This window comes from Chrysemys picta, chromosome 1 (genome assembly GCF_011386835.1).
Source record: "Chrysemys picta bellii isolate R12L10 chromosome 1, ASM1138683v2, whole genome shotgun sequence".
Lineage (NCBI taxonomy): Eukaryota > Metazoa > Chordata > Testudines > Emydidae > Chrysemys > Chrysemys picta.
The window spans coordinates 110,945,261-110,960,131 of record NC_088791.1 but is presented as its reverse complement, the minus strand read 5'-3'; the positions used below and the strand labels follow the sequence as shown (position 1 = coordinate 110,960,131).

The window sequence follows — 14,871 nt, the reverse complement described above, 5'->3', positions numbered from 1 at the left end:
GCTACTATCCTGACAGTAGTTACATTGTTTTGGATGTCAGCAGCAAATAAGAACAAATGGAAAGTCAGATTTGCAAACTGTGCATTGTTAAGTATTTATTTAAAAGACTATCTGCAATGGGGGGAAATGGTCTTAATCCCTTTAGGGTGTATAAAGAAGGACCTGAAAGGGTTATTTTCCCCTTGCTGCTTTATTTTTATACTAGAAATTCAGATAGTCTAGCCTGGAAAAATGACGACTGTAGAAACTAGAGAAATAACATCACAAGAGATGAATGGAAGCTGAACAACTGAAAGGAGAAGGGATTTTAGTCAGACTGTTTAGAACTTGGTTTGTTTTTGTTGGCACTATCATTCCTGGAAAAAGGTCATATTTGTGAAAAATTGGGCCTCCTCTCCTTCAGCTATAGTGTGAGTCTATGCTACACAGATTCCCTCAACGAGGCCAAAATGGACATTCCCAATATTTTGAAGGTAAAACCACAGCAGAAAAAGCCACACAACTGCATCAGACCTTTTCACAGCATAAAGCGAAAGAAAAGAACATCAGGTCATTGTGACACTGCACCCCATATTCTTCACAGTGATATTATAATACAATTATGACAATCAATGTATTTTATGCAAGATAAATCATGTGAGATATCATTGAAAAGGTTATGATTTACTGAATACGATTATCCTATTTGTATACATGTATCTTTTTGAATCTGAAGTTAGGAGTATTAGACATTTTGTTTATTTGCTAGGTAATCGCCTTTGATCTGTTTGCTATCCCTTATAATCACTTAAAATCTATTTTTTGTAGTTAATAAACTTGTTTTTGCTTTGTCTAAAACCAGTGTGGGGGAGTCATAACTCGGGCAGAAAGCTGTTGTGTATTCCTTTCCACATTGAGGGAGGGGGCAAATTTCATGAGCTTATGCTGTATAGTTCCCTGTGAAGCACAAGACTCTCTAATTTTGGGTTTAGACTCCAGAGGGGGTGCCTGCCTGAGTAGCTGAGAAGTTCCCTAGTTGGAGCCTTCCCATGCAGTGCCAGTCACAGCATCTACATGTAACTGCAGCTGGGTCTGTCCCTACTTGTATGGGGTCTGGGCAGATTGTCACAGTACAGTGTAAAGGGAGCCCAGGCTGGTGGGTTGGGGGGCTCAGTGATACCCCACTTCCAGGTGGCACCCTGGGGGGAACCCATCACAGTCATTTTTTTTTCTTTTAACAGTTACATTTTGTTTAAAAAGAGAACCAACAGGCAGTCTAGTCTGTTGACATAAAAGTGCAATCCTTCCTCTGAGTTACATGAGCCCCATTCAATTAACAGAAAAAGAGAACAGTTTCTAAACATGGTTTTGAAAACTGAATATCTTTGTCTTATAAATGGCTCAGCCAACTAATCACTGCAGCTCTTTTAAAAAAGAGCAATGAACATTTCAATGGCTTTAAGAAGCAGTTCTTAGATGAATATTAGTTTTTAAAAAGCCACATTAAGTAGCCTGACCTGTCAGGGAATTTAAATTAAACCTAAAATAGTTTTAAATCTGAATTATATTTAGGCTCTTTACACTTCACTAATCTTTCACAATGAAAATAGACCAGTTAATTTCACTTTGTTCTCATGCATTAACATGGGCTGCAAACACTGCAGGTCTTGTTTGATAAACTACTTATTTAGAATTTCATAGGCTTGCTTTACAAATCAAAACAGACAAATTTGACTGTTCCTTTCAAATTCTGCCAAAGATATGGAAACATGTTTTATTTTAGTTACAGACAACCCTAACGTTCATTACGACTTGGGCTACATCTACACTACAGGGGGGGGGGTCGATTTAAGATATGCAAATTCAGCTACGCGAATAGCGTAGCTGAATTCGACGTATCGCAGCCGACTTACCCCGCTGTGAGGACGGCGGCAAAATCGACCTCCGCGGCTTCCCGTCGACGGCGCTTACTCCCACCTCTGCTGGTGGAGTAAGAGCGTTGATTCGGGGATCGATTGTCGCGTCCCGATGGGACGCGATAAATCGATCCCCGAGAGGTCGATTTCTACCCGCCGATTAAGGCGGGTAGTGTAGACCCAGCCTTGGACAGGCAGATTCCTTAGCAGGATTAGGGCCTAAGAGAAGTAACATGAAATTAAAGCCATATGATTCTACAAATACAGTTACTCTCTTGCTGTATTAGTAACTTTAAAAAAAAAATCAAAATAGGTTGTGATGACCACTTCCCAACCTCTCTTGCTCTTAAAAAAAAAAAAAAAAAAAAAAAAAAGCAGAGTACAGCCCTACAATAAAGCAGATTTTCCCACATTCAAATAAAGGAAACAAGCAGACGGCTATGAAGTTCACTAGATAACTTGCTATAATCAGGGCCGCCCAACGGGGAGGGGGGGCAATTGGGGCAATTTGCCCCAGGCCCCATAGGGGCCCCCATGAGAATATAGTATTCTATAGTATTGCAACTTTTTTTACAGAAGGGGCCCCCAAAATTGCTTTGCCCCAGGCCCCCTGAATCCTCTGGGCGGCCCTGGCTATAGCAACTGAATGTGGAAGACACTCAGACACTACAATCATGGGTGGCAGCATAAAGTTGTGAGACTGGTAAATCTCCCTCATGGCTAGGGCCCTACCAATTTCACGGCCGTGAAAAACATGTCACAGACTGCGAAAGAAGCCCTTCCCATCAAATCTGATCCCCCCACACACACACACAGCTCCTGCCCGGGCTCGGGATGCGCGAACTCCGGGGTTGCTGCTGCCGCTCCCCCTTGCAGCTCCTGCCCAGGCTCAGGGCGCTTGAGATCCGGGGCTTCCCCTCCCTCTCCCCATGGCTCCTGCCTGGACTCTGGGTGCCCGAACCCGGGGCTGCTGCCCCACCCTAGCAACTCCTGCCAGGGCTGGGGACACCCAGGCTCCAGCCGGGACTCAGGGCTTCCACACCCTGCAGCTCCTGCCCAAGCTCAGGGACCTGAGCTGGGGTCTGCCACCCCCCACAGCTCCAGCCCTCACCCACCCCGTGGTTCCTGCCCAGGTTTGGGGTTGCTGCCACCCCCCACGGCACCAGCTGGGACTTGGGGTGCCTGGGCTGAGGGCTGCTGCCCCTGCCACGGTTCCTGCACAGACTCCAGGTTTCTGCCCCTCCTGCTGGCTCCAGCCTGAGCTCAGGGCTTCAGCCCCCGCAGCTCCTGCTGGGGCTCAGGGCTCCCACCCTGTGGCTCCTGCCAGGGCTGGGGCACCCATTTTTCAAATTGTCTGGGGCCCCTGGGCACAGGCCCTATGGGCCCATGCATTAATCCACCACTGGCTCTGACTAGCGACTAGGAGCCCCTGGTTGGGGCTGCTCCCAGCAACACTGGTGAGATCAGGCCTACCTCCACCTCCGGGAGCCTCCTCCAGCTGCAGGAAACTCTGCAGCTGCTGCCTTCACAACTGGGCTCTGAAAGCAGCACAGAAGTAAGTATGGAAATCTTGCAACCCCCGTACAATGGCTTTGGGGCTCCCGCACAATCCCCTTTGGATCAGAACCCCCATGGTTAAAACACTGAAATTTCAGATGTAAACATCCAAAAAACATGAAATTGACCAATTAAGACCCTGTGGCCATGAAATTGACCAAAGTGAGCCATGAATTTGGTAGGGCCCTACTCATGGAGTTTAGCTTAATGACAGTCCAAACCAAAGGGTAATCAGGATTAGAAGAGGGGCTGTGGCTGGGGCAAGTAAGTGACTGTGTAAATAAGTTCCTTAAACAGAAGTTACATCTTTGAGAAGCTACCAATTTGCAGCAATGTTCTGCATTACTTTGGTGTTGGTTAGTTTTCATTTAATTCTGGTGGAGGGATAGCTCAGTGGTTTGAGCATTCACCTGCTAAACCCAGGGTTGTGAGTTCAATCCTCGAGGGGACCACTTAGGAATCTGGGGCAAAATCAGGACTTGGTCCTGCTAGTGAAGGCAGGGGGCTGGACTCAATGACCTTTCAGGGTCCCTTCCAGCTCTAGGAGATAGGATCTGAGTCTTTCTAGTGCTGCAGGTAAGGTCTTAATATACCATAAACCTGTACTTGAGGCATGGACAGTGGGTGGAGCCCCCCTCTGGGAAGGCTAGCCCCCAGCTCCGCCCCTTCTGCCCTCGCCATGGCCGGAGGGGCAAGACACCCCCCCTGTGGCCAGAGCTGCCCGACACACACCCCTCCCCAGCCACAGGAGCCCCGAGCCTCCCTCCCCGGCCCAGAGAAGCTCCGGGCTGGCCAAATCCCCGGGCCCAGACGAGCCCCAGCTGTGCTGGCTGAAGCCCCAAGCGGATGAGCCAAGTCTTCCCTGCCTGAAGCCCCAAGCCGAGTCTTCCCTGGCCAAGCTGGCCAAAGCCCCGAGTCAAGCCTCCCCCCGGCCAGGAGCCTGGGGCTGGCTGCAGCCATCCCTCCCCTCCCAAGACCTAACCTGCCCACCACCCAGGGGAAAAAGCATCTGTAGAAGACGCTTTTAATATGCCCCATGTAGGTTCTGGGGCTGCTGAAGAGGCGGTATGTGCCTCCTCAGCCATCCCAGAACCTGCATAGGAAATAATAAAGCAAAAACTTCACTGCCAAACCCTGCAACCAGGGGTCCAGTGGACACAGCAGCACCAGGGGAGGCAGCACCTCTCCTGGCCTATTATACCCACCACCCATGACTTGAGGTAAACCAGGACTGAGTTATCTTCCCATTAGGCAATGTGGAAGCTCGGTCCATTTAAGTTTTCAAATCTGATCCAGTGAGACTATGATTAAGATGTTTCATCAAAGTTTTCTGTCTTTCTATCCAGCGTCAACTATGTGAGTGAACTGTCAGAGGAAAGCAGTTACACAGCCTGGGGGACAGGCTGTGGTGGCAGATAGGGTCCCACTTCAGGCACAGGTATACTTGTCCTGTTGTACTGTCCTGGGCTCAGACTCATCTGATCCACAGTGGGAACAGAAGATTAATGGGAAGACACTCATGGGCTGGAGAGATTCTGGGACAGGAAGAACTGTTGTCAAACCCCATGTAGTAAAACCCCATCAAATGATGAAAGAAAATCCTGGAAGATACAAAATAGAGAGGCAGAAATATTGGCATCACTAGCAAGCAGCACGGCCTACCAACTTGGATGTGTGTAACCTGGAACAAGACAAACAAGAACTATTCAGACTTAGTGTAAAAAAAATGTGGTGACATTTTCTTATGTCTGCAGATTGGAAAGATGCTAACTGACCCATTCAGCATAATAAATTATGTCTGCAACCTAAATTATCTTTACATGTCACTGTTAACTATTTACTTGCTTTTAGTATAAACATCCAACTAATATTTTCCTCACAGTCCTTTCCTGCCTCCCACAATTCCTCAAGTGCCAAACCCCTTCCGTCCATCTGTCAAAACCTCCAATTTAACAACTCAACCTAGCACTAGAACTTTATTCTCAAATCCCAATACCAAAAACAAGTAGAATGCACCAAATTCTCTCCTAACACACTTGAAACATGGGTGCATATTCAGAGCTTTATGTAGACTTCAACTGCATTTCTCACAAGAAAGGCTCTGCAGAGCCATTCATTTATTAGAGACACCACTGTAATACAATACGGAATTACGTTTAAGTATTTTAGGAGTTCATTGTATTAAAAATGCAAATGTTTATGTACTAACAAAGGATTGTATGTAATTCCATGAGGGAGACCACAACCCTCCAGGAACTAAGAACAGCAGGGGACAGTTAAGCAAATTCACTCAGGATGTAACACCTCCTCAGAGCTACGACCTGGAGAGGGGCTTGCATATATTGGTTCAAACTAGATTATACAGGGATCAGACAAAGAAAGGACTTTTGGTTAAATAGCCTGAGTTAAAAAGGACTCTCTGCCTTCCTTCTGATCCAGGAAACATAGGACCTAGGGAGCCCCAATCTTTAGGGACAGTTGGAAGGTCTTTGGCCCACTGCAACCCCATAAGATTTAGGTGTTTGTCTGAACTGAAGATGTGATCAACTTGTGTCCAAAGGAAAAACAACTGGGGGGGGGCAGGGTTTGAAGGACTAATCACCACCCTGAGCCCTTCTTGGAGTGAGGGGGTGATGTCTGGTAAGCTTATTAGCATGTGTGTAGATTCTTTTACTGTTTTTGAAGTGTTTTCACTGTAACGCTTGAGAAAAGCATTGAGAAAAGATGTGATTGTTCATAAAAGCAGTTTGGTAATCTAAAACTCTGGGCATATATACTACTATGTACCATCTCGGAGCAGAGACGCAAAGCAGGTCTGCTTAGACACTCTCTTATCCTGGGGAATAACACAGCAAAGGCAGGGAACTGTTCAGCCTGGAAATAGCCCAGTCCAGAGGGGGAGAAACATGTCTCCACCTATGAAAAGGAACAGCTTAGAAGTCTGGAGCAGGTGCCCTTGCTGTATCACAGAGGGGAAATAAGGTGCAACTGCCCTGAACTGTGACAACCACCTCAAATCTTTCCAATAGGCCAACAACTAGTCTACATTAATGATCTACAGCAATAAACAGAGCACAGCCTTGTTTGAAGGCTGAGCCACCGGGGCGGGGGAAGGAGAAGAGACAACCCTTTCCTGAACAGTTCCTTGGCACGGCACGGGTGGAAAAACATTCATGATTGTAGAACTTCAGAGTAACAGATGCAACACAAAGGATAAGCACTTCCCCTGCAAATGTAATCTAGAATGCTCAGTGGAAAAGGTTTTTTCCTGCTCTGTGTTCATTTGTGGCCATAAGTAAATCTCACAAAAACAAGCAGGTCAGGGTATTTTGACTGAATGGATTATGAACTTGTTTACAGACTGTTTCAAGCTCCCACAGGCTGCCTATTTATTCGCTAGAATTCAAGTCCTGTCAGACTTAAAGGGCAATTAAATAAATTACTGAATCTCTTCTTTATTACCCACTCACCCCCCAAAAAATTATTCCAGTTCCAAATAGACAAAAACTGTGCACATGTTCAATGAACATCCAATTATGTCTACCCTAAACCTAAGGAAGTTGCAAAGCTGCACTGAAGTATAATGTTCTCTGTAATCTTGTAGTCACCACTAGAGGGCTTCCTTGCAACTCAATTTCCTAATGCTCACTTCAGCTCAGGCTTAAAACAGATTTACAGTTTCACAGAGAGCTCAATTACAGTCTGGAAGTTCAGACACTTACTTTCAGAAATAAGTTTAGAAATTCCCCATAAATTTTCCATCAAATAAAAAGCTTTGCAAATAACTTTTCGTACTTCTATGAATTATTTATATTGTGGTAGCACCTAGAGACCCCAATCACGTATCAGGGCCTGACTATGCTAGGCACTGTACAAAGAAGCAGTCCCTGTCCCAAAGAGCTTACATTCTACATGACATAAGGTGGATGATGATATAATATCTTTTATTGGACCAACTTATCTTGGCAAAAAGACAAACTTTTGAGCTTGACCAGAACTCTGAGTTTCCCAGACCTGAAGAACAACTCTATGAAAGCTCGAAAGCTTGTCTCTCTCACCAACAGACGTTGGTCCAATAAAAGATATTATCTCACCCATCTTGTGTCTCTAATATTTTGGGACCAACAGAGCTACAACACCACTACATTTTAAGCGTAAAAGGGGAGTTACAAAGAGATGAATAGGATCACTGCTTGTATCCTCAATCCCTGAAATTAAAAACAAACCAATAAAAACCCACCTTTTTCTGCCTGTGTATACTAGAAAGTGATATGAGACAATTTATCAATCTCACAACCTCAAAGGATGGCCCACTCTAAGGTGCTAATAGCATCCAACTTGAGCAGTAATTTTAGGATTATAGAGAAAGCTTTAGTTTGCCTCACTTCCAGAAATGGGTCTTTGGCCTTAGATATTCTGAAAAGAAACACTGGTTTCCATTTTATTTCAACATTCTGATGTCATGCTAATCATTATCACACACCCCTCTTGTGCCTGAGCTCACTTACGTTTTCAACGTTCCAGATGTCATGAGTTCTGTCACGAGAACAATACATTTCTTTCCCTTCACTGTAGACTCCCAGGAATCATAGAACCGAACAATATTAGGATGCTGGAGCCCTTTCAGCATTTCAGCTTCCTCCTTAAATCTCTGCCGCTCTGACTTTGACAGCTTCCGATCCTAGCAAAAAAAGAGAAGAGATTATATATAAAAACCTATACAAAGTAGTCCACTTTAACACATGGGAAGGGCAGCAAGCTGAAAAAGTGACAAGCTGCTGATTCTTGCACATTAGTAAGATTCTCCGATAAGCGGAGACTCTGAAGTCCACTCAGATTCATTCACTTACAAGCAATTCACTCCACCCAATTGTTATTCAATTGCATATTTCATGTTCTTTTTTTTTAAATGCACTATATAAATGCAGATGCATTCTATTACTACAGCCTCTTACCGGATTTAGTAGTTTATGCCATACAATTGCTCTCTAGAGAGTCACTAGTCTTGGGGCTTGTGTACACTTACAGTACTGTGGCAGTGCAGCTGCACCAATGCAGTTGTAACACGTAGTGAAGAGGCTCTCCTTTTGGCATAGGTAGTTTTTCCTGTCGGCACAGGTACTACTCCACCTCCTCAAGGGTCAGTAGCTATGTCAATGGGAGAAGCCCTCCTGTCAACATAGCGTTATCTACGCCAGTGGTTAGGTTGGTATCTTCCACAGCCGAGCAATGTAGTTATACCATCATAGGTTTGTAATATTAACCAGGGCTCACATCCTCTGAGCCTATTATTCTCCCTACCCCCTGGCCAAAAATCAGATTCACAGCTACTAATGCTTAGGGGAAGGGGATACAGTGGTCCAATACATTTAAGGATCCCCAAATATTAAGAAATATGCTTCAGAATTGCCTCTTTTGTATGCAGACAGGGCCGGCTCTAGGCACCAGCTTACCAAGCAGGTGCTTGGGGCGGCCACACCAGAGAGGGGCGGCACGTCCGGCTCTTCGGCGGCAATTCGGCAGTGGGTCCTTCACTCCAGCTCGGAGCGAAGGACCTCCTGCCGAAGTGCAGCAGATCGCGATCGCGGCTTTTTTGTTTGTTTGTTTTCTGGTTTTTTTTGGGAGGTGGCCGCTTGGGGCGGCAAAAACCCTGGAGCCGGCCCTGACTGCAGACTAAACATGTTAGGATTTCCCTGCTGCAAGAGGATCAATATCAAGAGTATAGGACTGAATTCTACATTTAGAGATTTAGGACTGGTCCATACCTAAAACCTAGGTTGAACTAGCGGTCAGTCAGGAGTGTTAATTATCTCTTGAGTGAGAAAACGTAAGCCAGCCTAAGCCCCATTACAGACACTGCTATGTTGATGGAAGAATTCTTCCATCAGCTTAGCTGCCAGCTCTCAAGAGGATAGATTCACTACAGTACTTTGAAGTTGCAGCTCGGGCTCTGAAGCCAACAGAGGAAGGTTGGTCTTCAGAGTCCGAGTAGCAACTCCAAAGCGCTGTTTCTACAGCTACTTTTAGGGGACTAATCCATGCCCTGCTAGCCTGAATCTGTCAACTTGGGCTGGGAGGCTCGCTCCAAAATGTTATATAGACATTCCCTAAATGTGACTTCCCAATACTACTCAGATGCAGATGAAGACCTGTAGGGTTGGTATAATTTACTTCGCTCAGGGGTGTGAACAAAGTAATTTGTAGTGTAGACATAGCCATAGTTATGGAGGAACTTAGGCTATTTTCCAGCGGGAACATTATAATTTAAAGACAAGTGCAAGAAGCGTAAAGATTTTCCAGATGAAAATGAAGAAAAAAAAAATCAAAACACTCTTAAAGGTCTTCAGAACTCTTAACTATAAGTTACACGTACAGCTCACCATTACCTACTTTGTAAAAACTACTCAACCACAATGGCCTACTTTAAAACATGTCTATCTCAAATATTGAATTACCGGTATATTTTATAATCCTGTTTAAGCATTATCCTAAAACAAAAGAATGAAGTGATATGACTGAAGGGTTATACGACAAGCTATTTGGCTTATAGGTAACTTAACATTCAATATTACTAATTCTTCCCATTTCAGGAATGAATGCATGCCAATTTTTGTTACTTTCCAAGTAAAAACAGAACATACACTTGCCAAAGACACATATGCAATAAGCTTATATGTTTATAGATCTTGTACATCTCAAGTGTAGATTTGATTTTGCAGTCTGACTGTGAGACTAAAGACCTTTCTGTCCCCTAGAAATAAGAAAGACAGTAAAGGCTCCAGGTAAGGACCAGTTAAAGGTTAAATAGCACTTGTTTCTACAATATGAATGAATGAATGAATGGCAGTAAAAGCAATGCACCATATTTTTAAACACACAATCTGCATATCTGTGTATCAGCAGAACTGCATCATATCACATGCTTCCTGGGAGAAGCCCTCAATATTTGGGCCAATACATAAAACCTCCAGTATGAGACTATTCTCAATGTCGGGTGTATCATGTTCCTGGCCACTGCTCCATGACCTGGACTCCAAATAAATATATTTATTTAAAGTATCTATGTACTTGTGTTGATACTACACAATAAATATTCACATACTGAAACGAGTTTAGTTTGCAGATTGTCCAAAAACCAAAAAGAAATATTTAGACTGTATTTTAGACCAGCTTTTATTATTGAAAAAGTCTATCAAGCTTTTAAGTTTATAATAAACAATTATAGCCGCAAACTTAGCAAAACCATTCAAGACTAAGTCAGGAAACAACCTTTTCTCTCTTTACTACTGTCTTGAGTTTCTCTGTTAAAATTGGCTAAAAGCATTCCAAATGCTAGAGTTTTCTAGGTGCATAGCATTCATGAGAATGCATTTTTAAAAATAAAAAATTATGCTACCTAAAGTGATGTACCACAAACTTTGCTAATAATCAGTTTTAGACCATAACTCTGTTACATTAAGTTCGCACATTGTAACTACCCAACATCTAATCTCAAACTCAGATGATTCAACTTCCTCACATCATTGCAATACTACCACCAAAGCTCAGAATGGAATTTAACTAGTGTTGCTTCTGGCCACATACATACCCATAATGGGCATACATATGTTGAGCCATTTCGTCCTCACTGGTCACATCAATGCTGATGTTATGTCCCTACAGATATAACTGTTGTGCTGAAGACAGACACTCAACACTGAGCACTCGCAGAAAGTCATGGCAAAGGTAGTGAAGTGAGTAACTCAACACCTGACCTTAGTGTTTCCCTTCCACTCTCCATAATCACACCCATAACTGCTACAAGCCTTAAGATTCCCCTCAAAGTCATGCTGCCCTAATAGTTTGGGACAAGTTTGCACATTTAATGCATGCCAGCAAGTTTCAAGCTGGGGTAAGTAGCTGTATTTTCACAAGTGGAAAAAAAAAAGGCTTAAGTTTTGCTGCTGCAGTACTCTAATGTAATATTAATTTCGAAGACCTATGGGGGAAGGGCAGAGGGAGGAGACACCACTTGTCCATTGAACAGTCTACACTTAAAATGCTGCAGTGGCACAGCTATTAGCACTTCAGTAAAGACCCTACTACACCGACGCAAACCAATTCACCTCCGTGAGAGACAGTAGCTATATCAACAGGAAAAGCCCTCCTGCCGACATAGTGCTGTCTACACTGAAGGCTAGGTCAGTATAACTGCATCACTCAAGGGTGTGGATGTAACTATAGGGTAGACCTGACCTTAGTGTTTCCCTTCCACTCTCCATAATCACACCCATAACTGCTACAAGCCTTAAGATTCCCTTCAATGTTAAGACATATCCATGCAGGCTTATAGAAGAAATGTTGATATTTAGAGGTTAATTTTTCAAGAACAAGTGTACAATTATGTGCTTACTTTGTCCATATGCAAATATTACCAAACCATGTATTTGCACACACAATAGAGGACTAGTTATGCACCAAACTGGTCATTTGTACATGCAAACTGCATTTAGTTGTGCATAACTTCATATTTTAAAAAATTAGTCCCCTAATACTGTAACAACTGGCACAAGTTTAATATTAGCCTAAAACCTATTGGTTCTATAGTAAGACTTCTTTGTGTGTGAAGATAGGCTATAGCAACTCCCATCGCATAGTCACCTTTCGGTGCTCTGCTGCTCAAACTGAGCTGTCTGAGGGCTTGTCTACATTTACAGCGGCGCAGCTGCACCAGTGCAGCTGTGCCGCTGTAGTGCTTAGTGAAAACACTACCTACACCAATGGGAGAGCTTCTAACATCAGTATAGGTACTTCACCTCCCCAGCAGGTCTCAACTATGTCAATAGGAGAAGCCCTCCGTTGACATATCACTGTCTACACATCAGTGGTTAGGTTGATATAACTACGTTGTTCAGGGGCATGGATTCTCCACACCCGAGTGAGGCAGTTAGACATTTGTTTGTAGTGTAGACCGGGGCTGAGTATGTGAAAACCTGACAGCCTCTATCTTAAGGTCCCTAGTCTTCCTTGTACAAACATATCACTTCACAGGAAAAGCAATAGTCTTAATAGCCACTGTTGCTGAACAATTGGATACCTTTATTGAATCCATGAAATAATCCACCTCCCCCACCCCCGATGTGGCCAACCCTGTTAGAGAGGTACAATTAGGAATGAAAGCTATGAAGAAAAGTGGCAAGATGAAAGAATTACAAACAGAAGTCACTAATATTGACATACAAGAAATTTCTGTAAGACAGTGGTTCTCAACCTTTTATTTATCAGGACTCTTCTCCCTGCCAGTTAGCCAAGATGGAGCTAGAATGCCCTCCCTTTTAACAATATGGGAAGGGCGGGATTGTTACCATCTCCAGGTTGAGAACCTGTGCTGCAGAAGAATCATTACCCCAATTCTACCTATCTAAAATGCATCTACCAAAAATGGAAAATTTCAGGTTCCACATATCTGATGACTATCAAGGGATGTTACAAAGCTCATCTTTTAATCTCCCAAAATTTGAAATGGGAGGAATTGTAATTAAGGTGGGAAATTGAGGGAGAAGAGGGGATTGTTTGTGGCAGGTTGTTTAAGAAATTCCTGCACTTGGTTAAGTGATTTCAAGGGTACCTGAATTATATGGACAGGAGCCCTATTTAGCATTTTTGTAAATCTGAATAGGTATCTAAAGTGATCCTTTCAGCACATACCTACTGCTCTGAGTCACTAGCAATTCCAGGTATTCCAACTAGATGTTTAAAAGCCAGCAGGTTAACATTAACAAACTGCAAGTAGGGTAAGTAAAGGAACAAGTCAAACACCCAGAACACTAAAAAAAAAAACCACCACACAAGAGGAAGCAACTGAGAGGGGTTTGCACTCAGTTCAGCAGTGTAGATCCAATTTTAGTGAAAGGAGAAACTACTATGAACAGCAGAAAGGACTAGAAACTTGACATCCTTCACTTCAAGGAGTTAATAGAAACCCATGCTACTGTCACTAAGCAGCCTTTGAGTGGGGGAAAATGGCTCATTCGTTGAAATGGAAAAATTACTTGAGTAAAAACAGCTAAGAAGGCTTAGGATAGAATAAAGCAAACATCAAAATCTAGAATTTACAAGAAATAATGCAATCATATGGTATCTTCAAGCCATTGGAGTATATAGGCAAGGCAAACAAGCAGTTAAATCCATTTTAGGAAGTGAAATTGAGAAGGGCTTGACAGCCTGTATATTTTTAGTGTTGCATAAAATGGACAGCATTGTTCTTCCTGAATTGATATCTACCCCTCCCCCCAAGGACTCAGTGTCATATCCCAACCACAGGGTTGCCTTCAGAACGAACTGGAGCAGATGCATCAAGCCCACACTGTTCATTTCATTCATTCCTTTCCACCTACATTAAATTGTTTTGACAAGGCAGAACAAAAAAACAAAAAAAAGCAAGGCTACCCGGCACATGACGAACTTCTGTAGAGCCAGGGTCCTGGAACAGAGACAGGCAGCAAGAGAAACAATTGTTCAGCTCAGTACCATTCAATTTTTTTTTCTTGGCAGATGCTATTTATCCATGTATTTTCTATTGCAATTTCTTTCAGTTGGGAGACACATGTCTGTATCAGTGCTGTTGTACATTGTGCAATGACTGGTAAACATTTAAAAGACCCACTTTAGTCAGCCATGCCAAGCAAGATATAGCCTCACCAACCCCTTTCCCTCTTGCATTTTGTTCATTAAGAGAAAACACTAGAACTGAAACAGCCATCACCCTCCCCCATCTTTAAGGTACCTTATATGAGGCACAGACACAGATAATGGAGTAGCTTAAGTTCCCATAAAAATACTTGCTTCTTGGCATCTCAAAGTATGCACACATCCAGTAAACATTTACTGCTGGGTCTTGATATGTTTTTAGTTGGCTTTCCTGTTTTTAGGGACAGTTAATACATCTGAGATCCCAAATAGGTAGCTTCATGTACAAGGAAAGGAAAGGGGGTTGGCTAAATATATCATTTAACCAATATGTGCATGTTACCACTATCTTTTAAATTATGAAATACTACAGTGGCAGGGCCACATTATGAATCAACTGAACAGTTCATTCAGTCTGGAAAATCCACATTTCAGAGTCTCTCTGTAGCATTTCTTCTGAGTACATAACTTGGAGAGGCTCAGGGTTGGGCAGTGGTAGAGTTCATTATTTCCCTTTTTGAAATAGTCAATACTAAAACAGAATAGTAAGCCTTCTAACACAAATGATTGTTTACACTTACAGTAAAGCCTAGCTTGGTTTACATCTGACAGACATCTATTCAAACAGAGCTACATAGTGCAGCCACATTGCACTTTGCTCTACCAAAACAAACACAGAAGCAGTGAACAGGATCATGGACAGCAAAATTCTTAGACAATAGAAGCACTTACAAATAATTTTTCATTGTTA

The 14,871-nt window shown here is 43.1% G+C and overlaps 1 protein-coding gene across 12 annotated transcripts in view; it reads right to left on the bottom strand.

Annotated features, from left to right (window-relative positions):
* WNK1 (WNK lysine deficient protein kinase 1) overlaps positions 1–14,871 on the bottom strand; it is a 167,224-nt gene that overhangs the window by 107,956 nt on the left and 44,397 nt on the right. For all 12 annotated transcript variants that reach the window (XM_065582293.1, XM_065582304.1, XM_065582334.1 and 9 more), the window contains exon 2: positions 7,961–8,133. In XM_065582293.1, the coding sequence (XP_065438365.1) occupies positions 7,961–8,133 (173 nt within the window). The remainder of the gene's footprint in view (positions 1–7,960; positions 8,134–14,871) is intronic.